The sequence below is a fragment of the Equus quagga genome, chromosome 2 (genome assembly GCF_021613505.1).
Source record: "Equus quagga isolate Etosha38 chromosome 2, UCLA_HA_Equagga_1.0, whole genome shotgun sequence".
Lineage (NCBI taxonomy): Eukaryota > Metazoa > Chordata > Mammalia > Perissodactyla > Equidae > Equus > Equus quagga.
Genome location: NC_060268.1, coordinates 97,092,832 through 97,117,338, shown reverse-complemented (window position 1 = coordinate 97,117,338; position 24,507 = coordinate 97,092,832). Strand labels below are relative to the sequence as shown.

The 24,507-nt window shown below is 59.9% G+C and overlaps 1 protein-coding gene across 6 annotated transcripts in view; it reads right to left on the bottom strand.

The window, feature by feature from the left end:
* Positions 1-24,455, bottom strand: part of TSPAN14 (tetraspanin 14) — a 45,771-nt gene extending 21,316 nt beyond the window's left edge. The window contains exons 1-3 of one of the 6 annotated variants that reach the window (XM_046652537.1): positions 9,515-9,553; positions 8,551-8,659; positions 308-405 (exon numbers count right to left, since the gene is read on the bottom strand). In XM_046652537.1, the coding sequence (XP_046508493.1) occupies positions 308-405; positions 8,551-8,659; positions 9,515-9,538 (231 nt within the window). In that variant the 5' untranslated portion in view covers positions 9,539-9,553. Of the gene's footprint in view, positions 1-307; positions 406-1,427; positions 1,726-2,561; positions 2,806-8,550; positions 8,660-9,514; positions 9,554-23,677; positions 23,784-24,314 lie in introns of those variants that run through there. The other 5 variants (XM_046652538.1, XM_046652542.1, XM_046652543.1 and 2 more) reach the window with 5 other exon arrangements.
* Positions 24,456-24,507: the final 52 nt, after the last annotated feature.

Sequence of the window (24,507 nt, the reverse complement as noted above, 5' to 3'; positions counted from 1 at the left end):
CACGGTCAGAGGCCCACGTCCCACTGGGGCGTCCCAGGGAGTGGACGGAGGGAGACAGACATGCCTCAGGGACCCCCGGGTCGAGGCCAGCCCCTCCTCTGGGTGTCAATCACCTTGGCCTCCTGTCACCACACTCCACAGTCTGTTTTACAGTTCACTGTTGCCGCTCCGTGGGGACTGGGCTCGACCTTGACCTTGACCGCCTCCCCATCCCGAGCCTCCCAGGGGGCCGGCAAAGCAAGGCCGGGAGAGTTGAAGCTGACTAAAGGACGGACGCGGCAGGGGACGCGGCCACTGGCCCACTCACCCAGAAGACGATGTTGTAACTGAAGAGCAGGTACTTGTACCAGCAGCTGACCTCGGCGCTGGAGTATCGGTAATAGTGCATCTTCCGAGACGCGGCACCTGCGGGGAAGAGTGGGGTGAGACCGCCGCTCGCCAGGCACCTGCCCCGCTGGTGCTGAGGGGAGGGCACAGGCAAGGCTCGCCAGATGCCGGTTCCGGGTTGCCGCTGTGTCCCCGCACGGCCCCGGCACAGGTTCCTCCCCACGCCGGCTGCAGGCGGGCTCACGTCTGGCTAAGCCGGCTTCCCAGACAGCAGGACGAGAACTGCCCTAGGAAGGGAGCTGCTCAAGCACCTCCCGAACACCAGCGCGCCTGCCTGGACCCTCCCAGACACCATCTCTGCCCCCTCCTCTGGGTGTGGACCTCTCCACGCTAGGTGCAGGGAGGTCACGCGCCTCGCCCAAGGTCAGGACAGAAACAACAGGGCCCAGGGTCTGAACCGGAAGGCGGCTCCACATCCCCGCTCCTTCCACCCACCGCCACCCGCGCCCAGCAGCAGGGGAGGAGGGCACCAAACACAGCAATGGGCCTGGACCATGGAGGGCCACGCGAGGGAGGAGGCAGGAAAGGACGGCGGTGCAGGCTGTGCTCACGCGCCGGCCGCATAAGCATGGAGAACGCAGAGCCGATGGCAGGAGAAGGGGCGCCGAGTGTGTCCTCCGAGGGGCACCCAGCTGCCTCAGCACTGCCTCCCCCATCCACCCCGGGCTCCCCGGGCCTCACCCCACGGAGACCCACGACCCCTCGGGAGCAACTCTGCTCTCACAGACGTCAAGGTCCAAACCCACGCCTGCCGGTCTCAATAAGCAGGACGTGACCCGAGCCCTCACTCCCGGAAATGTCAATACTCGGGGCGACGCCAGCCGGATCCACACCGGGGAACGGCCAGGAAGCCATGCTGACCCCCCACGGCACGGGGGCCGCGCTCAGACGCCCACCCTCACACGCCTGCCACACAGCCCTGAGCACGCGCACAGCATCACCCCACGTGTGGGGGCCAGGATAACCCGTGAGGCCCGGGCGGGGGCCCAGTGACGCTTCTTCCCCGTCCCACCACAGGAGAGGGAAGGGTGAAGGCGCACCTCTCAGTCCTCCTCACCCACTCGTCCTGCCCCCACGGGAAGATGGGGCTCTCACTGGCCAGCGAGGCTGGGGACCTCGAGCCTCCCTGCCTGGCCGTCGTCACCTAAGGGGTGGCAGAAAGGCTGCCCTCGCCCATGGGCTGCGCTCTGCTGCGGCCCGTGGGCGGAGAAGCAGGTCCCGAGCTTCAGCGTCACCAGGCGATTCCAGTCTCCAGAGGCTCAGCCCCGAGGAAAGTGGAGGAGGAGACGGGAAGGCCGGGCCCCAGCCTAGCCACATCCTCCCACAGCCCCATAGCCTTTGGTCCGGGGGCACAGGGCCAACACTGAGCTGCTGAGGTCCAGCCCACCGCATTCAGAACCTCAAGGAAGGGAAACATTGACGAGTGCCCGAGCCGCCAACCTGAGGAGTTCCCCGCGTTTCCAGAGAACCCCAAGAAGGCGATTAAGGCAGTGGGGCTGAGACCAGAGAGCAGAGCTGACGCAAATTCAGCCAAAATGGCTCCAGAGTGACCGTGTTCCCCGACAACTCGCTTTGCTTGCTAAATGGAGCCACATCACAGGACATTAAAACCGAGCTCTGTCATCTAACACATTCAACCAACACCGAGACCATTCACCCTAAGACGCACACACAGCACCCCGGCTTCCTCACAGAAGACAGACCAGCTTCTCACGAGCACTAATTAACTACCACCGCGGCCGAGAGGCAGCACCAAAAGCCACTGTGCTTATGCACAGAAAACAGTTAGAAAAATTTAATTGCAACACCTCAAACTGTCTCAACCCCAAAACTTATTAAAAGAGAACAGAGCATTTACACAGCAAAAAGGAGACATGTGCTTGTCAAAACATCGACTTCTCAAAACAAGGGGAGAGTTAGTTGTGTAACGGTGTTGAGATAGCTGGTTAGCAATCGATCTGAGAGGAACCAAATTTCTAGAAGCCAAAATGGCTCTGAATGTTAAAGACACGAGGACAGAGTCAGGACGACGTGATCTCCTTCACTTGGAGCCAAACAGGAAAAAACAATCCAAAGGACAGAAATATCAACACGAGACACATAAAAAGTCTTAAAATTCCCATACAATTAAAGTAACACTGAAGTAAAAAAGGAAAACACGAACGAGAAGTTACCTGCAGCTACTGCGATCAGGACAAAGGGGAAACACCGACGATTCGAAAGATTCACATATCATAAGATGACTCCAGTTTCAGACAAATGGACAACGGATACGGACGTCATACTGAAAGGGAAGGACAACACAATTCACAGATGAAAAAATACTCCACGCCACTGGAAAGGAAACTTTCAGTCCAGAGATGCCATTTTACACCTTTTAATTTAACATAATCAGCACGGCCGGGCCGTTGATGGCAGCCCATGGTGGGCCACACGGCACACGTCGCAGGCAGCACAGTGAACGGTCACTGCCCTTTCGTAGGCAGTACAGCCACAGACACTCAGAACAAAACAAAACAAAGGTCAAACCCTTAATCCAACAAGCTCACGACTAAGCATTTGCCTCAAGAAAATAAAGCAGCAGCAGAAGAACATGGATTAAGTGTGAAATCCGAATATCAGGGTTTGCAATTACGGAACACTCTGTAAGTATGTGGTTAAAGGCCAAAATGGAATATAAAGCATGAAAATGGTTGCATGGAGGGGTGGACTTATCGGTGATTTTCTAAAAAGGTTCCAGGGTAGGGGCCGGCCTGGTGGCGCAGTGGTTAAGTTCACACATTACACTTCTCGGTGGCCCGGGGTTCACCAGTTCGGATCCTGGGTGCGGACATGGCACTGCTTGGCAAAAGCCATGCTGTGTTAGGCATCTCACATATGAAGTAGAAGAAGATGGGGCATGGATGTTCAGCTCAGGGCCAGCCTTCCTCAGCAAAAAAAAAAAAAAAAAAAAAAAAAATAGAGGAGGATTAGCAGTAGTTAGCTCCGGGCTAATCTTCCCCCTCCCAAAAGAAAAAAAGTTCCAGGGTAGCACTCCCATGACCGCCTGTGTATTATAAATGGAAACTGAGGCCACGGCTGGTGGGGAGCCTGCTCCCAGCTGAGGGTGCTGGACCCCATGTGTGACCTCTACTGTCCACAGGGTCACCGTCCTCAGGGCTTGTCTACCTTCAGACTGCACTATCCTGTAAGATCCCTTCCTCCTCCCTCGCCCTTGCCCCCACTTTTCAACTAAACTGTAGCAGATGCTCAACCATAAGACATGTAAACAACGCACAAGCGTGAAAAGGGAACTGGGGACAAGAAACCACAAAACGATGGCGCTCCAGTCTTTCGCCACAGCCCACAGGAAGAAACACACCTCAACACGATCAACCCCACGCACACCCGCCAGCACCACGGAGCTGCAAGAAACAGGACGTGGCCTCGTCACAGGCCACGCACTCCAGAGTTGCCGTTGTTTCAGTCTTCCTCAAAATCAGAATCAGCCACCCTAAAAGCTGAGCCGAGGAAACGGCTGAGTCGAGACCCCGGGCCACCCCTCCACCCTCCCCGGGGAGGCTCGCCTTCTAGCTGAGTCCCGAAGGTTTACACCAGCTCTCTCAAATTCTTGCGCGCCACATGCTTGTATTACTAGTCCCTGGTTCACCAGTTTCAAGTGCTCTCTATCCCCTTCCTCCCCTGAAGACGAGACTATGACTCTTTCTACCCCCCCAAACCGCCCCCGCTCCTTTCCCCTGTCTGCCCTCCAATTTGCAGGCACGCGCCGCATGAGGACATCCTGGTCGCTGACAGACCGCACGCCCGGCGGGGGCCCCCTAAGATTAGAACCGTAGGCCGGGTGTGTCCTGGCTGCACCGGCTGGGTGGGCGTGAGCACACTCTGATGTCCACACGATGACGACATCACCAGCCACGGATTTCTCAGAATGCAGCCCGCAGCTGAGCGGCACAGGGCTGTACTCAAACCACAGCGCCACCGTCACCACGGCCACATGCGCCATGGACGCCAGCGTCACCTTCCTCTCCCTGGGCAGCTTTTTCTTCTCCGGAGTTAGCAATTCTCTCACTTCTGTTGGCTTAGTTTTCTACGAACTTAATCTTCAACCCCGAATTCAACGCCGGCCGTCCCAGTCTCCTCTCGGCAAGTCCATTCACCTCGGATGTCCTATTTCTACTTCTCTTCCGGAAGCATCTCTCCCGCGGCCTCAGTGTGCGCAGGTGCACAGACTCCCTCGCCTCCTCTGGGGTACGGCCCACGGGATCCAGTCTCGCTCGCCTCTGTGGAGAAATCCTTCAGGGCAAAAGGCAGGTTTCCCAGACCCTGTATGTCTGAAGAGATCTTCGTTGTACCTGGATTTGGGATAAAAGCTTGGCCGTGTGTGGACGTCTAGGCTGGAATCCGTCTCATGGAGAATGACGGCTCTGCCCTACCGTCTCCCACGCCCCGTGTACCAAAGAACCGGAACCACTCCGGTTCCTGACCTTCGTATGAAACCCGTTTCTCTCTCTGTAAACGCGCAGACCACCCCTTTCTCCCTGCGGACTGAGATCTCCGGGCACTGCTCTGGGTCCACCTTCGTCCACCGGGCCCAACATTTGATGAGCCCTTCCAATATGGAAACCAATATGCTTTTCTTCCAGGAAATTGTTTCTTGATGATTTTCCCACTTACATTTCCTCTGTTCTCTCTCTCTCCAACTCCTGTTAACGAATATGGCAAACCTGGCAGATCCTTTAATTTTCTTACCTCTTCTGCTGTTATCTATTTTCTGGAAGTCTCCTTCAACTTGACCCTCTAATAATTCTATCGCTATTTTTGCTCTGCCCTTATTTTTTAACTCTCAATAATTTTTTGTTTTCTACATGTTCCTTTTTTATAGCATCCTGTTCTTATTTCATGGATACACCCATTTATCCTTTTTTATAGCATCCTGTTCTTATTTCATGGATACAGTATTTCTCTTATCTATCTGAGATGTCTAATTCTTTTCAAAACGTTCTTCTCCCTAAATAGAATATACCTTTCAAGAGGGTTTTTTTTCCTATTTGTTTTGCTTCCTTTCATGTTGGTACTTTCTTCAGACGTCTAGTCCTCCTTGGTAAACCTCATGATTAAGAGCAAATGTCTGGGGCCGGCCCCAGGGCCCAGTGGTTAAGTTCACACGCTCTGCTTTGGCAGCCCAGGGTTTTGCTGGTTCAGATCCTGGGCGCAGACATGGCACCGCTCATCAGGCCATGCTGAGGCAGCGGCCCACATGCCACAACTAGAAGGACCCACAACTATGTACTGGGGGGATGTGGGGAGAAGAAGAGGGAAAAAAAAGAAGATTGGCAACAGATGTTTAGCTCAGGTGCCAATCTTCAAAAAAGAAGAAAAGAAAAGAGTAAATGCCTAAAAACTAACTGGCAGTGCTGAATCCTCAGAAAAGTGAGTTTCTGTGCAGGGTGACGTGCTGGGAATCCCACTGTCAGCATCTTTAGCTCTTTCCTCTCAGGCTGGTCAGGCTCCCCAATGAAGTCCCCTTCAATCTCCCGGCTGGAAGGTGAGGGGCTGACTGTCACTGTTGGAGAAGCCAAGTGGGGGCAGGTGGCTGGGGACGGAGGTGGTCTCCGTGTGAACCTCCCACAGCACCTGGAGCCTCCCAGAGCCTTGGCTCTTCCTCCTGCAGAGTGAGTCCCCCACATCCGGTGTGAGAGAATGGAAAATACGCGTTGGTCTCCGTCCAGGTTCCTGGCACAGAGCTCCTAACAGGCTTGTAATTTCCTAACTGATAAGAAGGCTGGGGGGGGTCTCTTGCTCTGACGCCGGTCTTTGACCTCTGCTCCTCACACCCTCGGGATCTCCTGGGGACGGGAGTGTCTGTGTTCTAACGAGGGGACTCTGGGTGGGTTCTTGCATGGGGGCGGGTCACCAGAAAGACCAAGCCATGATTAGAAATTGGACTTTTCAGCCGCCCCCCTCCGTCCTCCGTTCTCTCAGGAAGGGCTGAACATGCAGTGAAAAATCCCAAAAGGATGGGGTTCAGAGAGAACACGTGGAGGTGCCAGGAGAGGCGTGCACCTCCCTGACCTTGCCTTATGTACCGCTTCCATCTGGATGTGCGTCTGCAACCTTTATCACACCTTTCATAAGAAACCAGCAATCCAGTAAGTCTAACGTTTCTCTGAGTTCTGTGAGCCACTCTAGCAAACGGATCGAACCTGAGGAGTGCGCCGTGGGAACCTCGGATTTCACAGCCAGGTGGTCAGCAGCACAGCTAACAGCCTGAGCTTGAGACAGGCATTGGGGGTGGAGGGGGCAGGCAGTCTTATGGGACTGAAGCCTTAACCTGTGGAACCTGACGCATCAGGATTGAGTTAAATTGCAGGGCACCCAGCTGGTGTCTGAGCATCATTAGTTGGGTGGGGAGCTCCCCCACGTTGAGGCTGAGTTACAGAACACCCATTTATCCCACTGAAGGGGAGAGGCAGTCCCCAAGCCTCGCAGAGGGAAAGGCATCTGGGCATCTAACCACGTCGACCGCCCTCACACAGTCTGCAGGCAGCCACCTCTGATGCTCTTTCCCTCCCCCAAAGGATGATAACACACTGATACCAACTCCCACCTTTGAAACTGGGTCGCTTATCCATCTATTCTTGGCTTGCACATTTTTTCCTTGCTGTTGCTTTCTTTCCCATTCTGCCTGTCCTCATAGATTGATTCCTTTTTAAAAACTCCCTTCGTCTTAACTTTTGTGCGGTTCTAGGATAAAGTAAAATGAGGTGCGTCCACTCAATGCACCATTTTTACCCAGATCTCTAGGAAGGATTCAAGACATTTTTAGTTGCCATCTTTTTACTGAGCAACGTAAAAAAAACAGCAAGTATTATGTATCACCAAATAAAAGAAGGGGCAAAAGAGACTTTGCACATGTAATTAAGGTGACTAATCAATTGACCTTAAAATAGGAAAGTGATCTGAGTGGGTCTAAGGCAAGTGCATACGCCCTTAGAAGCAGAGCCATCTCCCAGCCGAGGGCAGCCGTCAGAGAGGACGCATCTGAGCTGGTGGAGCCATGTGCAAGGATGAGAGATGCTCCAAGAGTTAAGGGGAGCCCTGGCCGACAGTCAGCAGGGGACCAGGCCCTCAGTCCTACAACAGTGAGGAGCTGAAATTCTGCCAACGACCTGAATGAGCTTGAAGTGGTTTCTTCCCCAGGGCCTGCAGACGGGCACGCAGCCTGGCCAGCACCTTGACTGGGGCCACACAGGACCCTAAGCAGGGAAGCCAGCCGAAGTGCGCTGTACCCGGACACCACCAAACGGCCATCTCCTGAGCCAGAACCCCGAGACACCCCCTGGCTCCTATGCCCTCATTCCCCAGAGTCAGCCACCCACCAAGATGCAACCTTTGCACCTGGCCTTCGAGGCTCCAGGACCGACACCTGACCCGGGTCACAGGCCCAGCATAGGGAAGGGGAGCCATCTTCCCAAGGGAGCTGGGGGCCTCCTGCACACAGCAGGCCCTGGACACTCCCACCGTCCGAGAAAGGAGTCCTCAGGGCCCTTGAGAGCTGGGGACACACACAGGCCAAAGGGACAGGCGGGTCCTAGAAGTCCAGGAGGGGACAGGCGACATGGAGGGTAATAGGTCTGTGGGAGAAGGAGCCACAGTGACAGGCCAGCGCAGGCTGCCCCACTGCCCAGGGAGTCTCAAAGAGGAGAGACGTGCCTCAGCCCCAAGGCACCGCCACCCCGGGAGGAAGGAGGGCTGACACCCCGGCTCCCCACACTGCTCCCTCAGACTCGCCGTCAGTCAGAAGCGTCTATGTCCTGCTCTAACCCATTCTCCCACCCACTGCCCTGACCCAGGGTCGGCCAGAATCAGCGTGGAATCAGCCACAGTCAGGCAGCCACTCCCCAGCGCCCAGGCCTGGGACCCCTCACCACGAGAAGCACCAGAGTCCCATGGAGTAAGGGTGGGCCCTCTGGCCCTTGGTCACCAGCCCTGGGACAGCCTCCACGCGGAGGTCCAGGAAGCCCAGGCCACCAGCCCGGAGGCGCCCAGGCTCCCCGGCAGCCCCAGTTCTGAGTGCCTGGCTTCCTGTGTGAAACTCTGAACTCGGCACACAGCCTCGTGAGTTTCCACCAGCACAACCCACAACCCAAACCCGCTGCGTACCGGGAGCGCCGGGGGCCTCCTCGCCACCCCGGGAGGGGGCACGTCTGCCTGGTGCTGTCTTCAGAGGGAGGCACGGGTGTGGAAGGGAGGGGGTGCCGGGAGGCCGGCTCTGCAGGAGAAACGCCGGCGGGAACGGAGGTCACCTCGGCCAGAGATTTTCAAACTTAACTATTTTTGTTACTTTTTAAGCTACAGGAGCCTTTGCTCACAGCAGCCCTGACCCAGAAGCCAGCAGGGCGGCGGGCAGAGCGGTCGCTTGTCTTCAGTGGCTCAGGGAGGGGGCTCAGGAGGCGCACGCGGGAGAAGGACAATGGCTGACCCGGCCACCTCCAGACTCCACAGAACATCAGACTCTCTCGGGGGGCCCTTCCAAATAACGCATGGAGACGGGTCTGCAGGACTGCGACAGGCCCAGAAACACAGTTTAAGAGTCCACAACAGGCAGTTTAAAGGGACCCCCCCCGCCTCAACATGGGCCAAATCTGGAACAATCTAAGTGCCAAAATAAATAACAGTAATGGGTTTTAGCTCACTGAATAAAATAAGAAGGCCTGAGTCCACTGTAACATGGATAAATAAATGGATAAACAAACAAATGGGGGAGAAGAGAAAGTTCTCTACAGCACAAGGTCAAGTGACAAACGCAATAGTTAGTCGAATTAAATCATCGCCATTCGCAACTTCGAGAGAAACAACTGCCTGCTAAGGACCGTGGGTGGGTCCTGCCCCCATCTGCTGGACACCACAGGCTGGGACACTCACTCCAAGAGCGGACATTTACATCTCCCAGCCCTGGAGGCCGGGAGGCTGAGCAGGGCGCCCCCATGGTAGGCAAGGGCCCTCCTCCTGGTCCTCGGCTGGCACCTCTCACTGTGCCCACACATGGCGGGAGGGGTGGGGGGCTCTGCGGGGTCTTATTAGGGCGCTCATCCTAGTCACCAGGGCTCCACCCTCGTGGACTCACCTCCAAGCACCGTCGGATCAGCATTCGGATTTCAACGTACGAAATTGGGGACGCAACATTCAGACCATAACGGGTCCTAAAACTGGCTGATGTAAGTTGGAGGACAGAGCATGCTCACCTGGGCTGGAGCCTCCCCCACAAACAGCACACGGAAATTCAGGGTGAGAACAGCAGACGCCTCCGTAACCCGGGGAGCACTGCTGCCACGGCCAGAATGAGTCAAGGCCCCAGGGGCCCTCCCGGGGGTGCGGGAGGAGACCTCACTACTGTGGCATGCCCGCCAAACAGGCCCATCCTGAACCCAGTTGCAGGCGGATGGAAGCAGCCCAGAGCAAGAGAGAGTCCACAGAATCAGTGGTCTCAAGGTGGAGTCTGTGGCCATTTTCCTTTGGGGAAAAAAAAAAAGGAACGAAAACACTGGGACAACAAACAGGCCTGGGGCCCAAACAGAGGTTCAGAGAATGACTCAGCAGGCCCCAGGGAGGCCACCCCGGGGAGGCCCCGGCCCACCCTCAAGGCAGGGCAGTGACCCGCAGCTGCAAGCCCAGCTGCTCAGAAAGCTGGGCCAAAGGAGGCCTGGCACCTTCCTGGCTCCCCAGTGGCTGAGGGCGGAGCTCGGCTCGGGGGCCAGGGGCCCTGGGCATCACGTGGGCCTGTTTCTGGAGACATAGGTCGACGTGGAGCGTCCACATCCAGCAGCTGCAGCGCACAAGACGTGGTGCCTCTGGGCCCAGTTTACAGTGACATCTCCAACGGGGACAAGGCCCAGGAGGCCAGGTGCTGTCTCGTCCAGACCTCAGGAGGGGTGGATGGGGCCCTGTCCACTCAGACCCTCGACCGAAGGCCGGAGGCCAAGCGCTCCCTAGATTGGCAAGACTGAAGACAATCCACAGGGCAATCCAGCAGCAGACTCGCTCTGCAGTCCCTCGGGGTAAACGGCTTTTGTTGCAGGAGACAAACACCACAGGACCTGCGTCCACACCTGCTGCGTGCGAGCCAGGAGGCGGCCGGGGAGGCCAAGAGCTCAGAGCGAGACCCACGCCAGCTGGGGACTCAGCTCCCTCTCCAAAGACAGAGTTGGGCGGGTGCGAGAGAGCAGGAAGGGGGTACAGGAAGGAGGGGGAGGAGGGAAGCTGGTCAGGAAGCACCCACAGAGCAGACATCTACACGTGGACGCCCAACAGTCTGGAAGGGATGGCTGTGCCCGGAGCCGGGGACACGACACCGCAACCCAGCGTGGCAGCGGGCAGCAGTGTCACGCACAACGGACGCTCCAATGCGGGTTATCGACAGAGCTCTGTCCACTGGGCCCAGACACACAGCAAGCTGCCCCTGCGGGGCTGGCAAGTCAGGCTGCAGGCCGCTCCCAAACGCCGCAGATGTTCTGAGTGATAAGCGAGCAAAACACTCTGGGGAGAAATAAACTGCTCCCACAGCTGCGTCTTCAGCGGCCGTTCCGGGAGCTGCTCCAGCTAGATGCAAGATTCGACCTCGTGTCTAATGTAGACCCGAAATGTCCCCGTTGTAGGGGCTGCCTACCCGCACCTCCCTCCCCCACCACCAAGAAACTATGCAAGAGAATGCAGAGTTGCACACGTTTACTCCTTTTCCTCCCCTTCTCCATGCCTGGGAGGCACAAAGAGTGCTGCTCTAAGACACTAAAAATCTTTGTATGCAAAGTTGCAGGGTCCCATACAATACAGTGTTTTAACACAGACAACCCACCCTGCTCCAAGGACAGCCGGGGTGCGTTCTCTACCCTGCCAGGCGGGGCTCCCGGCCTCCTCCGAGCCACGCAAACAGCCCGGGAGGAGAGGTTCAGAGAGCGGACAAAACAAACAAACAAATAAACAGACATGCCCAGGGAGGGACGCCTGCCGGAGAAAAGTAAGTAAAAGGAAGTGCATTGAAAACATCAAGAGAAAAGCAGCACGGGGCTGGGGAGAGGCAGAGAGGAACAGCTTTTTTTTAAAATGCAAATCAATGGTGGGAAACTGCTGAAAAAGGCACAGGGGAAAGGAATCTGGAAAGTCAGGTCAGTCCCTACAGCAGTGGCCCCCCAGGGCTGCAGCCAAGCCAGGAGCTCCGTCTCCCCGAGCCAGCGCAGGGGCTCACCCAGGCCTGGGCACGAGCTCCTTCCCCGCAGGCACCTCTCCCCATCCACCAGAAAGCTGGGGCGGGCAGGAATCCCAGCTAAGTCAGGAGACTTCTTCCACTACCAGAAATAAATGTATAGCTCTCCTTCTCGACCATTTATTTGAACTTTGACACATCAAAACAACTCTATACAGAACGCCTTGCTTCTGCAGAAAGCAAACAAGGTTGACAAGCTGAGTCTCATCCTGTCGTCCAGCCGGGCTGGGCGGGGCGAGCGGCGCCAGATGGCCAGGAGGCTCTGGCCGCCCAACCACAAAGGGCTCCGATTACCCCCTCGGCTCTGTGCCCCAAAGACGACCTCGCTGGTAGGCTCGGGGGAGGCGCCCGCAGCTGCCAGCCCAGGCGGCTCTCTCGGTCCCCGGGCCCACCTCCGGGACACCCCAGCGCCCAGGCTACCTGCTGTGAACGCACGCCCAGCGGGCTGCCAGACTCGTAGAAGTCAACGACTCTAAGAAGGGCCAGAGGGCAAGACTGCACAACCACAACACAGGGGGAGGAAGGGGAGGGGAGGGGAGGGGAGAGGAGGGGTGGGGAGGGGGGAAGGGGGGAAGGGAGGGGAGGGGAGGGGAGGGGAGGGATGGGTCGGGGCGGGGCTTCTCCAACTTGAAAGTCCTGCACACCACCTGGGAATCCCGTTAAATGCAGGCTGATTCAGCAAGTGTGGGTAAGACCCCCCACACCGAGAGTCTGCATCTTAACAAGCTCCCGGTGAGGCCAGTGAGGATGTAAGATGCCCAGACACAACAGATGCAACAACACTGAGGGAAGAAACCACCACGAAGGCAAGTCACGGGAGGAATGCCCATCTTCACTGCGTGTCCGTTTCCAGGGACATGAGCTGCTCTCGTAGAGGAACGCCTTAATTCTGGCATCTGTTGGGTATTTTACTGCATCCCCCTGCATCCTCACAGGTTATTTTTATTCCCATCTCACAGCTGGGAAGCTGGTCTCCCTGCCCCTGGGGTATCGTCCAGGCCTCGGGTGAGGTCCAGGCCTCGGGTGACGCATGCACGGCAGCAGCACAGCCCAGCAGTGGCACGGAGGCTGATCCCGGAGGCCGACAATAGGAGGAAAGCCCCTGGCACGGGAGGCCCAGGGCAGAGGCTGGCAGGGAAAGGCAGATAACGACCCAAAAGGGATGCCACCGAACAGATGGTTTTGCCCCCTGGAATCACAACAAAATAGAGACCAAATGTAAACCCAGGCCCCAGAGGAGGAAAGGCGACAGGCAGGCACAGCGGCTCCAGGCACCCCTTTGTTTTTACTTAGCCTGGCCTCACCCTGGGAGAGAGCTCTCCTCTCCTTGCCGCAGACTCAATTTCACCCGAGAAGGAAGGCGTCAGATCCAAGAGAAGGGGGCACGGCCCTGAGCACCACAGAGTGCGTCCACGTTGGCGTCGGGTGGCGGGTGTCCAGGGGCAACCAGACATTGTGCAGGCGACCACTGCCACCAAGGCCTCAAGGGCCTGAGGGAGACCTGCCCCAAGGAGAGACCCCGTTAGTCCCATCTTGTCACATTCCTTCCAAAAGGTGTTCTGAGTTGGCAACAGAGGTCCAGGGCAGGGACCGACCAGTGAGGCGTCAGCGTCGCAGGACTCAGTCACAGCTGAGAACGTTCCAGAGTCCACCTGAGCGACCCGCCATCGCAGAGACCCCGCCCACGGAAGTGAAGCGCCAGGGCTGCCTCCCCAGCCAGCCTGGAGCACGGAGCGCCTCCATCGCGCCCCTTCCCAACCTCAAGGCCCGGCGGTGCCACAAGCAGCACCCGTGTCAGCGCACCTGCCCGGGAACTCAGCTCTCTGAGTCCCCCACAACATGCACTGGAACAGGGACACTCACGGGCGGCCCTGTCAGGGGACTGGCCTCCTCATCAGTGACTCGGCTGATGAGTCAGTAAGACGGACGGAGTTTTAAAGGGTGAAAGAAAACACTAAATGCAAAAACAGTAGTGAGCACTCGGGGAGTCCTCACACGCACGACTCGATGTCAAAGGCAGGGGCCAGGGGCAGAGCCGCACCTCCAGGCAGAGGCCAGGGAGCGGCCTCACGGGGTGACACCAGACCCCAGGAAGCTCATTTTGCCCCAAAACTGGGGGAGAAGCGAGGCATTGAGACGTCAAGGGGCGGGAGACGGAGAACAATCCCCACAACCACAGGCTGAAAGCAGCAGCTGCCGTTTGTGCCCACCCACTGCCGCCCACTCAGAGCCCTGTGCACCGGGCGATGGGGAAGGACCGGCCGGACAGCGGTCGCTCTCGGAGGAGGGGCCACTAGTGGCCGGGGGCCAGCACTCCAGAGGTGCCCGGAGCACACTCTCCCCTCCCCACTCCTCTCCACTCCCTCGGGGGCCACACACAGGTGAGACCTCTCATTCCCACTGTACAAGTCACCATTGTTATGATCCCATAAGAGGGCGACACCCTCTCTAACAGAGAGAAATAGCACCGCTGGGGAGATGGGGGACTGGGGGTGCAGAGGGCTGGGGGTACAAGGGGAGCTGGAGGCTCAGCGGGGGTACTAGGGGTACAGTGAGGGGGCTGGGGGTGCAGCCCGGGATGGGGGGCTCAGCATGGGCGGGGCTGGGGCTCAGCAGAGGGTCTGGGGGCACAGCGCGGGGCTGGGGTACAGTGGGGGCCCACAGGCCTTGGGCTCAGTGGGAAGCCTCCTGCCGTAGGGCTCCATTGGTGCCGCCCGAGATGCAGCAGCCCAAGATACAGCAGCCAGGGTGCAGAACAAAGGAGCGGCAGCAGCTCGGGCAGCGGGGGAGGCACAGGCTGCCGCCAGCAAGCAGGCTTTTCTGCAGCTGAGCGCTGGAGTGAGGACAGGGCACGCTGGGCCGAGCACGCAGGCACAAAGGACAGGGGGCCTGCAGGACAGCCACCCAGGCACGTGCCTGGCCCCCACCCAAGGGTGCAGCTGGGCGGAGGGCGCAGGCAGACCCGCTCCAGAGGCGGCTGGCAGGTGGCTGACAAGAAAAGCGCCGGGCCCAGCTGCTCAGAACTCCTACCCAGGGGCTTCCAGGCACAGCAATGGACTTGAGAGGAGAGGGGGAATCTTCACAGAGGTGCCCACAAGGGCACGCCCCTTGTGAGCTCCAGGGATGGGGACCCAGGCTTGGCAGCTCACTCAGCACCAGAGAACACAGAGGCCCTGGAATGGCCGAGGTCGGTGCACCAAAGGGCCTCTATCAAGCACAATGGGCTCCCGCTGCCCGCAACAATGGAGCACTGGCCACCCCCGCTGGCGCTGGCTCCTCTCCCCTCAGGAAAGGCCACAAAGGGAGGCAGCAGGAAACCAGGGCAGAGCCCATGAATGGCTCCACTGTCAGCTCAGGCCCCACCTCCTCAGCCCCACAGGTCAGCCCGCCCTGCCACCCTCCGGCCACAATGGCGACCTCTGTGCTGGGGCCCGGCCCACACAGCAGAGCCTGGGAGGCTCAGGGCTCATGGGGCAACTGGAGCTGCAGGGGCCACAGAGGCGGGGCCGGCATAGGACTCACACCGGCCAGCTCAGGGCCACACCTGCCACCTTGCCATTTAGAGGCTATGTGCCAGCCAGCCTTAACATAACATCTCCTGCCTCCTTCCACGGAGGGGAGGGTCAGGGTCATCTCAGAGGCACAAGGGGGCCACAGGACGGAAAACAGCCAGGACTCCAGGGAGGATCCCCAGAGAAGGCTCCAACATGCACCCTCCCTCCCCCACCATCCCAGGAAGGAAGACTCATGCGAGCTCAGGCCCTGCAAATGCTCTCAAAGGAGGCCCCCTGCTGACGGCCCATCTATTATTTACACCAGGTGCCGGCTACACAGGCTTTTAAAATCACAGGGCAGCAGTGGGGGCCCCAAGCAGCCTGGGGCAGCATGGGCTGACGGGGGCTGCAGAGCAGCAGCAGATGGGGACATCCCGGGCAAGCGACGGTCTAGTGAGGCCGGGATGGGGGCCAGACCCTCACACCAACCCCTGGAGCCAAGGGAGAACTTGCTCTTCTAGAAGCTGATGCCCAGCCTCCACCTCCCACCCTGCCAAGTGCTGCAAAGCCCTGGGCAGCTGAAACCCACAAACGGGAAGCCCTTCCCCTCCCCAGATCCCATCTGGCTCGGGTGACCCTTCACAATCCTGTATCACTCTTGGGGGTGCACAGACCTCAGGGCCCACGGGACACAGCCAAGGCCACAAACAACAGGTGCCACCAAGACGGCACCCAGCTCCCCGACCGCAGCCCCTGCAGCCTCCCCACTGCATCCCCTCCAGTTCTAGTACCCACCGCCTGGACTCCTGCAGAGCCGTCTCCACCACAGACCAGCGCCCTGTGCACGGCACTCTGCAGTCTGGCTCGCAGAAACAAATACTAAAAGAAACTCGGTGTCCATCGACAGGGGCCGAAGTGAACGGGCTCACCACACAGAAGCACGGGGCCCTACTGAAAGGACGGCCTCACCGTGTGTGCTGGGATGGAGCAGCCCCCAGACGAACTTCAGAGCAGAGCAGTCAGAGCAGAACGGAGCAGAACGGCGTCACGGTGCACCAGCGGGACAAAGAGGAGCGCGAGCTGCTCCGCTGGGCGCCCAGAATCTGCGACGGGGCCTCAGGGGAGATGAGCTGCAGGGTCGGGAGGGCCGTGCTGACTTCCACTGTGCATCCTTATGTGCTTTTCACCATGGATGCATGTTCTTTAAATAAAGTTAAACCTAAAATGACATTTGAAATCCCTGAAGTTTGTAGCTGGAGGCACAGGAATTTTACCTCTATGTCTCTACTGGCAGTTTGTGGCAGAGGAAGGAGCAGCGGGGAAGGAGGGGAGAGACAATGGAGGAGGAGGGAGTGCCGGCCTCTGGAATACAGTGAGACTCAGGGACTCAGAGGGCTTCCTGCTCACAGCTCCTCCCCATATCCCACAGCAGGAAGTTCCCAGGAAGATCAGAGCACATTCTGACAAAGGCACAGGCAAACGGGGACCACCTGCAGCCAGGCCACTCAGGAGACTGCGGACCCCCAGGTGCCGCCCCGTGGTGGCGGGAGGGGACTGAACACAGGCATCCAGGCGTTGGCAGGGACCCTTCCTGGGGCCTCCCAGTAACCAGCGAGGCACAGGTCCTCAAGGCAGGAAGCCATCCCAATTCTAGCAGCTAAAGAAAGCTATTTCAACAGATTTCTAGGCCTGGCCGGACTCCAAGAACAGGCTAAAAACAGTTTCTCCAAAACCCCAATTCCTTAACCACTAAACTCCACGTGCCTTTCAGGAAATGGAAGCAGCAAAGTGGAGCTATAAGATGGGTGTGTGCTTACTCCTCATAAAGGACCCACGTTGTCTAAAAGCTCCCTGTAACTGATGTGACAATAAATACCCTGCATATCTCCTCCCAGTGACCCTCCCCCTAAGGAGCAGAGTAACCATCCCAGTCCTCCTGCTGAGGAACAGGACACAGGCCCCTGAGAGCCTTGACGGCCCCACCACTTGGGGGGCACGGAGCGGTTCAGGAACCGAGCTCTTCCCACCCAGCAGAAGCCCCCACCCCGTGCCCGGCGGCCACCCCAGCACAGAGATGCCCCGGTGCCCTCAAGCCCATATGCCCAGGCCACAGAGAAGGAAGGCTGGAGAGAGGGAGGGTACAGGCTTGGCTCCTCTATCCTGGATGATGCTTCCGGATGACTGCTCGATACCTTAAGGAACACACATGGGACCTCACAACAAGCAGGACCCTGCCAGCACTTGGGGCCTCACCCCTCAGCTGCTGGGAACAAGTTCCTGCCCCTCAGTGGGCCACTCTCGCCCAGAATCCTACTACCCTGTGTCTGTCTGTCTGTCTTCCCACAGAGCCGCTTCAGGACGACCCTGACCCACAGGGGCCCTGCGCCTGGGCCATGCCACCCCTCCTCCGGACCCCTCAGGAATGCGTGCCCCCCCCCCACACCGCCTCTTCTGAGACACGCCCAGCAGAACGGATCTGTGCTCACACCACCACTTCTATCTCACAGGAAGCAGCTGGGGTGACAGGAGACAATGACTGTGGCAGGCAGGACGGCCACACAGCCGGGTTCTGTCGCCACCACTGTTCCCTGCAGGGGTGGAAGCGGGCTGTGGGGCTCTCGGGAAGGGGGGAGGGCCCCCAATCACACCCAGCAGGCTCTCGTCACACACCGTTCCCTCTCACAATAGCAGGTGGCCTGGTTCGTAAAAAGCTGGCTGCTGAAACCACAGCAGCCCCAAGAGGAGGAGACACACCAAACAGGGTCACTCGTGCAGGGTCTGAGCAAGGAGAGAGGAGGGGCCATGAGAACACGGAGGAGCCCCATGCATGGAGGGGGAAGAACAAGGCTGGCTGGATGCAGCCGCCAAGGCCCTGGGCAGGAAGGAAGCCGGGGGTCCCCCAGGAGTGCGCCAGGGGCGGAGAGCTCCCAGAGCACCTCCCTCCACCAGCTCAGGTGAACTGGGCAATCCAGTCCCTCAGCCGGAAGATGGGGAGATCCACAAAGTCGTCAGACCGGTTTGCCTAGGATGGGGAGAGCAGAGAAGACAAGGTACAGAGGCCAAGGAAAGAGGGTCAGGCATTGGGAGGGGCTGTGGTCTGGCACCCCAGCCAGCACTGGTAAGCTGCAGGGAATGGAGTGGAGGCCAGGCTACTTCCTGGGTGCAGAGGGGCAGTCCAGCCAGCTGAGAGAGAAGGCGCAAAGGGACAGGAGCCAAGAGATGCTGAAAGGGTCTAGGGCTTCTGGAAACAAGGGCGTGACACCACTCATGAGAAAGAAGAGTGAGTGGAGACAGCTCAGGCCAAGAACCAGGTCAAGACAACAGCTGGCCTGGGGTCCTGACAAAATGGCACTGCTCCACCCAGCTCGGCCAGGCCCTGATGCAGAGCCTGACCTTGGTTCCTTCTCTGACCTTGCAGAGTTCGGTTTTAGCAGGAATCCTGCCAAATCAGTTTAGCCGGGATCCACCCCCCATAGCTGAGCAAATTCCTCACCCTCCAGTGGAATACCCCCAGGTAATCTCTGACCACCTCAGCGCGCCTTCAACAACAATCCTCTGAGGCTAGTGGGAAAGATCCAGCCCACCCTCTTGGAAATCTTCCATCCACCAACGGCCCCACCTCTGTTCCTGGGCTATAAACCCCTACCTTTCCTTGTTGTCTCGGGATTGAGCCCACTCTCCCCTCAACAGCAAAACCCCCTGTAGCAGCCCTTACCCGTCTGACAGCCCTGAATAAAGCCTGCCTTACTGTTTCAACAGGCGTCAGGATCATTTTTCCTTTAACAATGCAGACCCCACGTGTCCCTGGACCCCTCACCCAGAGAGGGAGAACCACCTGGACTGGGGCTGGAGCTGGCCTCCCCCACGGAGCCCCAGGAACAGACCCCGTCTGCCTGGCCCAGGGGCGAAGGGTGAAACCAGACAGCCAACCCACAGGCTGGCCAGACACGAGGGAGGTCACCTGGAGAGGAAACAGGGTCTCTCACAGCACTAGTCACTCCGTGGACACCTGGAGCCTGTCCCCGGAGTGGCTGGTGGGCAGCCAGGGGGCACAGAAGAAGCAGGTCTGGGCACAGTTGGGCGGGCACCCCAGATGGGGGCCCTAACACTCCTGCTGCTGAAAGGCCCACCACAGCCTGAACCACTGCTGCGGGTGTGGGGCCCACTCGCCCTCCAGGAAGTCCAAACCTGAAGCTGAGGCAGATGTATTCCTCAAGCCCAGATCTCACGCACCCAGGGGGCGGCCAATGCTCTAAGTGCCAGAGCCCGCGTTGGGACGGTGCTTCCTGGGAGCGGGTGCAGCCCCTGCCCTCCCTGCTCAGACCACGGGGCGTAGGAGGCATAGAAGAAAGAGATTCAGGGGACACCCACTAACTCCAGCTGCCGGGAGGGCCCCTCTCCGGGCATCAGAACTAGGAACAGCTCCAACCTCCTTTTCTAAGGTTCCGTCCGGGGTCCTACAGAGGAGAGCAGCATGGGCCCCCACAGCTGAGACACAGTCAGGGAAAACCCAGGGAGGGGCACACCACCCCCCCCCAGCCGCTGGTCCCGGCCCTCCTCGAATCTCACCCTGCAGGAAGGCCAGCCCCAGCCCCCCAGTTCCCAGGAGCAGGGTCTGAGGCAGCTCCAGGAGCTCGCCTCTCAGCTGGGGTCCAGAGGCCACTCAGAGCCAGTCGCCACGGCTCCCCGCCACCCGCACAGGCAGGAGGCACCAGGAGACACGACTGTGCCTCCAGCCCTCGCGAGGGCAGATCCCAGGCTCCAAGCCTTCTCCCTGGCTGCTTAGAGAGAGGAGGGACAGACCTCTAAAAGTGGGCAGTTGTAACTCCAGCCTGCCTAGGCCCCCTTCAGCCCCCACAGCCAGGTCTCCTGCCTGCAAGGGAAAAGCCATGGCACAGCAAGTGGGCTCCAGAATCAGCTGCTGGCGGCCCCTGGGCTGAGGGCTGTCACGGGACGTGGGACGGCAGCCCCAAATCAGCCCCACATCAGCATCAGGCCTGACTCGGGCTCAGGTGCTGCTTCTCAGACCTGAAGTGTGGACTGAGGCTCGCGGGACTGCGGGAGAGACAAGAAGGGCAGCTCCTCCCACTCCACAGACGAGAAGACCAAGGCTGGGAGGAGAAAATCACGGACCGTCTAGGTCGCTCAGCTGCAAAGTAGACACGACTCAAAAGCTGGCCCCACACTGTCCCCTCCACCAGCTGGACGGCGATGCTCCTCTTCGTAGCCCCTTGGCAGAGGACCGGACACCCCCGAGGGCCAGGCCCTGTGCTGGTCCAACACGGCCACTTGCCCTCATCTGAATCAACCAACACGCTGCCGACAGAAAACGGAGAAGAGATACTGCGAATGCCCACACTGACCCACTCAGAGGGGACGCTGCCACAACGGGGGCCCAGGCAGACCGGGCACGCAGGCCTCGACCAGGCCAAGGGCTCCCACAGCACTGGTCTACGCGGTCCCCTGGGGACTTGGATCACCAGCCGAGAGTGGGACCGCCATGGTAGACCACCGGCACATCTCCGTCTACTCCAGATGGGGAAGCAGAGACCCTGAAAAAGGAGGGAACGTGACCAAGAAAGTGAGTTAACCACAACACAGAAGAATGTGAGGTCCCACCACCTCCACCTGGAACTCACCCAGACCAAGCCGGTGCTGGTCAGACAGAAGCACAAAAGGCAGGCCCACAGCGTGGCCCGAGGGGGAAGGCAATTAACAAAGCGGTGCTCCCCCACCTCCTGCAGACCAGAGAACCAGCCAAGCCCCACACTCGAGCCCGCTCTCATAGGGTGCCATCCTGGAGGAACCTCACCACCCACCCCGTCCACACCCCTGGGCCTGCAAGCTCAGCCCGAGTCCCAGAAACGGAAGGGGAAGGGCGAGGCCCACAGGGGTGCCCCTCCCTGCTCCTGGCTGCCCCTACGACCCACAGCCAGATAGAGCATATAGAGCACGGGACGTCCAGGGCTGAGTGCCGAGCAGTGAAGGGAGCAGGGGTCTGCTCCATCCCCATGGACATGAACGTCTTTCCTTAAGTGCCACCAGGACCCAGCAGCAGGAAACAGGGATGGCCGTCCCAGCTCATAGCCCCCAGCACAGAGCTGAACACATGCTTAGTAAGAATCCCTGACCCGTGACTCACCGCTAGTCCTGAGCCACAAACAAACGAATGAACAAATGAAGGAGCCCAAGACCCCAGGAACTCAAGGAGCTTCCCCGGGGCCAGAGGAGCAGTAGCCGGGCTCTCTCTGCCCTCACACGCCTTCTTGTCCACCGTCCCTCTGCCCCTCAGACGACATCGCAATTCACCTGTGACTTAAGCAGCGTTTCTCTAACTTATGACCAATGGGACCTTGGGAAGAAGTCACAGGGATGGCACCGAGGTGGCGTGGGGGGGGGCGTGAGTAACGTGCACCGGACACTTCCAACTCTCTCCCCACCCCCGAAGGTAAGTCTGGCCACAGGACGGCTCTGCCCAGCAAAACGCCACTTCTGGGCGGCTGCCGTGAGTGCCCAGGTGGGACCCGTCACACTCTCTGTCCCTCTGTCCAGGCGCAGGAACGTCCCAATCAATGAGCACGGGTCCCACGGTGAGACACGAAGTGGATGTGTGACGGGTGTGGTGTGACATGAACCCGCGTTGCTGTCGGCCTGAGACTTGGGGAGCGTGCCCGCAGCAAGCGATGCTCCCAGACAGACAGGCGTGACTCATTCCCGTCTCCTCCGCCCCGGCAGTGTGGTCTCCCATCCAGCCTCGGGGAGACAAAAGCTCATCCCCAGGCAGCCGGCCGGGGTTCAGGGCACCTCCCTGACCCGCGGTCAGAAGCAGGGCTGCAAGGGCACCTGCATGAAGGGCTTTCGGGTCCCGCTGTGGGCCCGGCTGCCGGGTGTGCTGACCGACTTTAACACAAAGGCCGTGTTTAACCAGAGAGGAAACCCGCTCACTCTGAGACCTTAGGAAGTCGCCCTGTGGCCTCCCAGGGCCGCAGTTCCTCATCTGCAAGATGCAATGTTAGCATTCTCCTGCGCACCCTGCGGTTTCAAGGGTCAAATGAGTCAATCCAAGTGACACTTCTGGGATAGCGCTGGGTCCCAGTCTCCGGGAACTCACCAGGATGACACTCAAGCCTCCCACAGAACTGCTGTGCGCATCTCCGCAACCTCCACAGGCTCAGACCCAGCAGAGCTTCCCAGCACTGGCGTAAGGGCGCTCTGTGGGCACGGCCAGCCCGAATTCTACCCTGGCTGACGTTAACTGAGCAACAAGTCAAAACCCCACACGCATGGTAGCCCTGAGCGAGGCCTCAGGAAATGCCTCCAGAACCAGGGCTTCCCGAATGCCCTGCTCCGGACTCCGCACCACCAGGACCTGCAAGGCAGGCCTCTCCACCCACGCGGCCCGAGCTTTGTCCTCCCAGTCCCAAACACGGAAGGGAGGCACCCTCACCTGTCCTGGAGGTTCACCCCCCTCAGCTGGTGGAGGAGGAGACACCCTGGGAGGCCAACCCTCCGAGGCCTCCTCCTCCCCTCGCCCTCTCCTCCCAGGGGCACGCACAACCTCGTGGAGCAGCCATGGGCTGGGGCTCCTGTTTGCTAAGCTGAGACCCAGCTCAGACCCACGAGCACCTACTCCACGTCCAGGCTGGCCTCCAAGACCACTCAGCTCAGAGCCGGTCAGGGAGCTGTGAGGCTGGAGCAGCACTGGCATGCCACCGGCACCCCACCAGCTCCCCAGCACGCTGTGTTAAATGAAACGAACATCCCATTTTGTGGTCCAAGCAGTGGAGTTCAGAAATGTGGGGATGAAGAGATCAAGAAATTCTCCAACGGAACGTGGGGTGCAACAGACAGAAGAGAAAGCAATGACGGGAGGGGAAATCCCTCTGGTGGCCCAGGCTTCCAATCCTGACCCCAGTCAGGAAGGATGCTCAGGATGGGACAAAGCTTGGAGGCAGCTGAGAGAGGAGCTATAAGAGCATGTAAGGCCAAGACACGTATGGGCTTCATTCTGGGGGGACCAGGAACAAGAGAATCCATAGGAGGAAAGGCACCCGCCAACCACGGAGCTGGCCAAAGCCAGTGGGGACACAGGGGTGGTGGGGGTGCTCTGACGGCCTGGGCACCAGGTCTCCCTTCCTAAACAGGGAAGGGTGGCCTGAGCACTCAGCAGGCACCAACTTTTCCTGCTGTGAGGTCAAGGGTTAGGGAGAAGGCTACTTGTGAGGATCGGGCAGGCAGCTCCCCGCACTCCTATCGGCCCAAGGGCAACCCCCATCTCAGAAGGGAAGAAGACCCCCAGAGAGCAGACCACTCGGGAGGGCACAGCTGTACAGGCTCCAGTGCAACGCCCTGCACGCACGGACACCGCCGCACCCACCGCGCTGCAGTCGCCGGGCCAGGACCCGGCCCGCGACCCTCCCCACCCCAGCACGGACCGCTTCTAGCCCTGCGACCCGTGTCCCAGCGCCGCCGGGACCAAAGGCCCTACACACACCCCACACACACACACACACACCCTACCCCCTCGGATCCCTACCCTGCCCCGGCAGGACCAGCAGCCCGGACAAGACCGCTCCGCAGCCCCAGTTAGGTCCAGAGTCAGGCTCGGCTCCCCAGCTCAACCCCAAGCGCGCGACACGGGGAAGCTGGGTCACCACCGACTCCAACTCGGGCCGCCCCGCTGAGCGCACCTCCAGCGGGCGGGGCCGGGAAGGGACGGCCCTCCGGAACGCGGCACCCTCCACCCCGGCGCGAGCCGCGGCGGCCGAGGTGCCGCGCTGGAGCCGAAAGGGCGCCCACCGCGGGGTTGCAGCCGGGGACAGGCGGCAGCACCCAGCCCGCGGCCGTCCGGCCCCTCCCCCGCGCACCCCACCCCCGCTCGGCCGGGCAGCCGTCCGGGGACGCGAGCAGGGCACGGGCGACGGCACCCCGAGCACCCGCCGGTCCCCCGCAGCGGCGCCCCCGCCCGGGCCCGCCTGCCGCTCTGGGTCAGCGTCCAGGCCTCCCGGCCCGCAGCGATCGCGCAGACAAAGCCGCACCGCCCCCCGCAGGCGCCGGAGCCCAGGAGCAGAGCCGGACGGGGGAGCGGGCCTCGTCCCCGGGAGACGCTCAGGGGGCAGCTTCAGACAATACGGGGCCGGGCCCGGCGGCCCGCGGGCTCCGCGCTCACTCACCGGGCGCGGCGACGGCGGCCCGGCTCGGCCGACGAAGTTGGAGCAAGTTGGGCGGCGCGGCGCGGGAGGCGCGACTCCGGCCGTCCGAGCGCGGGGCGGGGCGGGGCGGGGCCGGGGCGCGGGGAGCAGCCGCCGAGGGACGGGCGCCACTTCCCTGCGCCGCGCGGTGCGGCCCGCCCCCCGCGCACGGCCC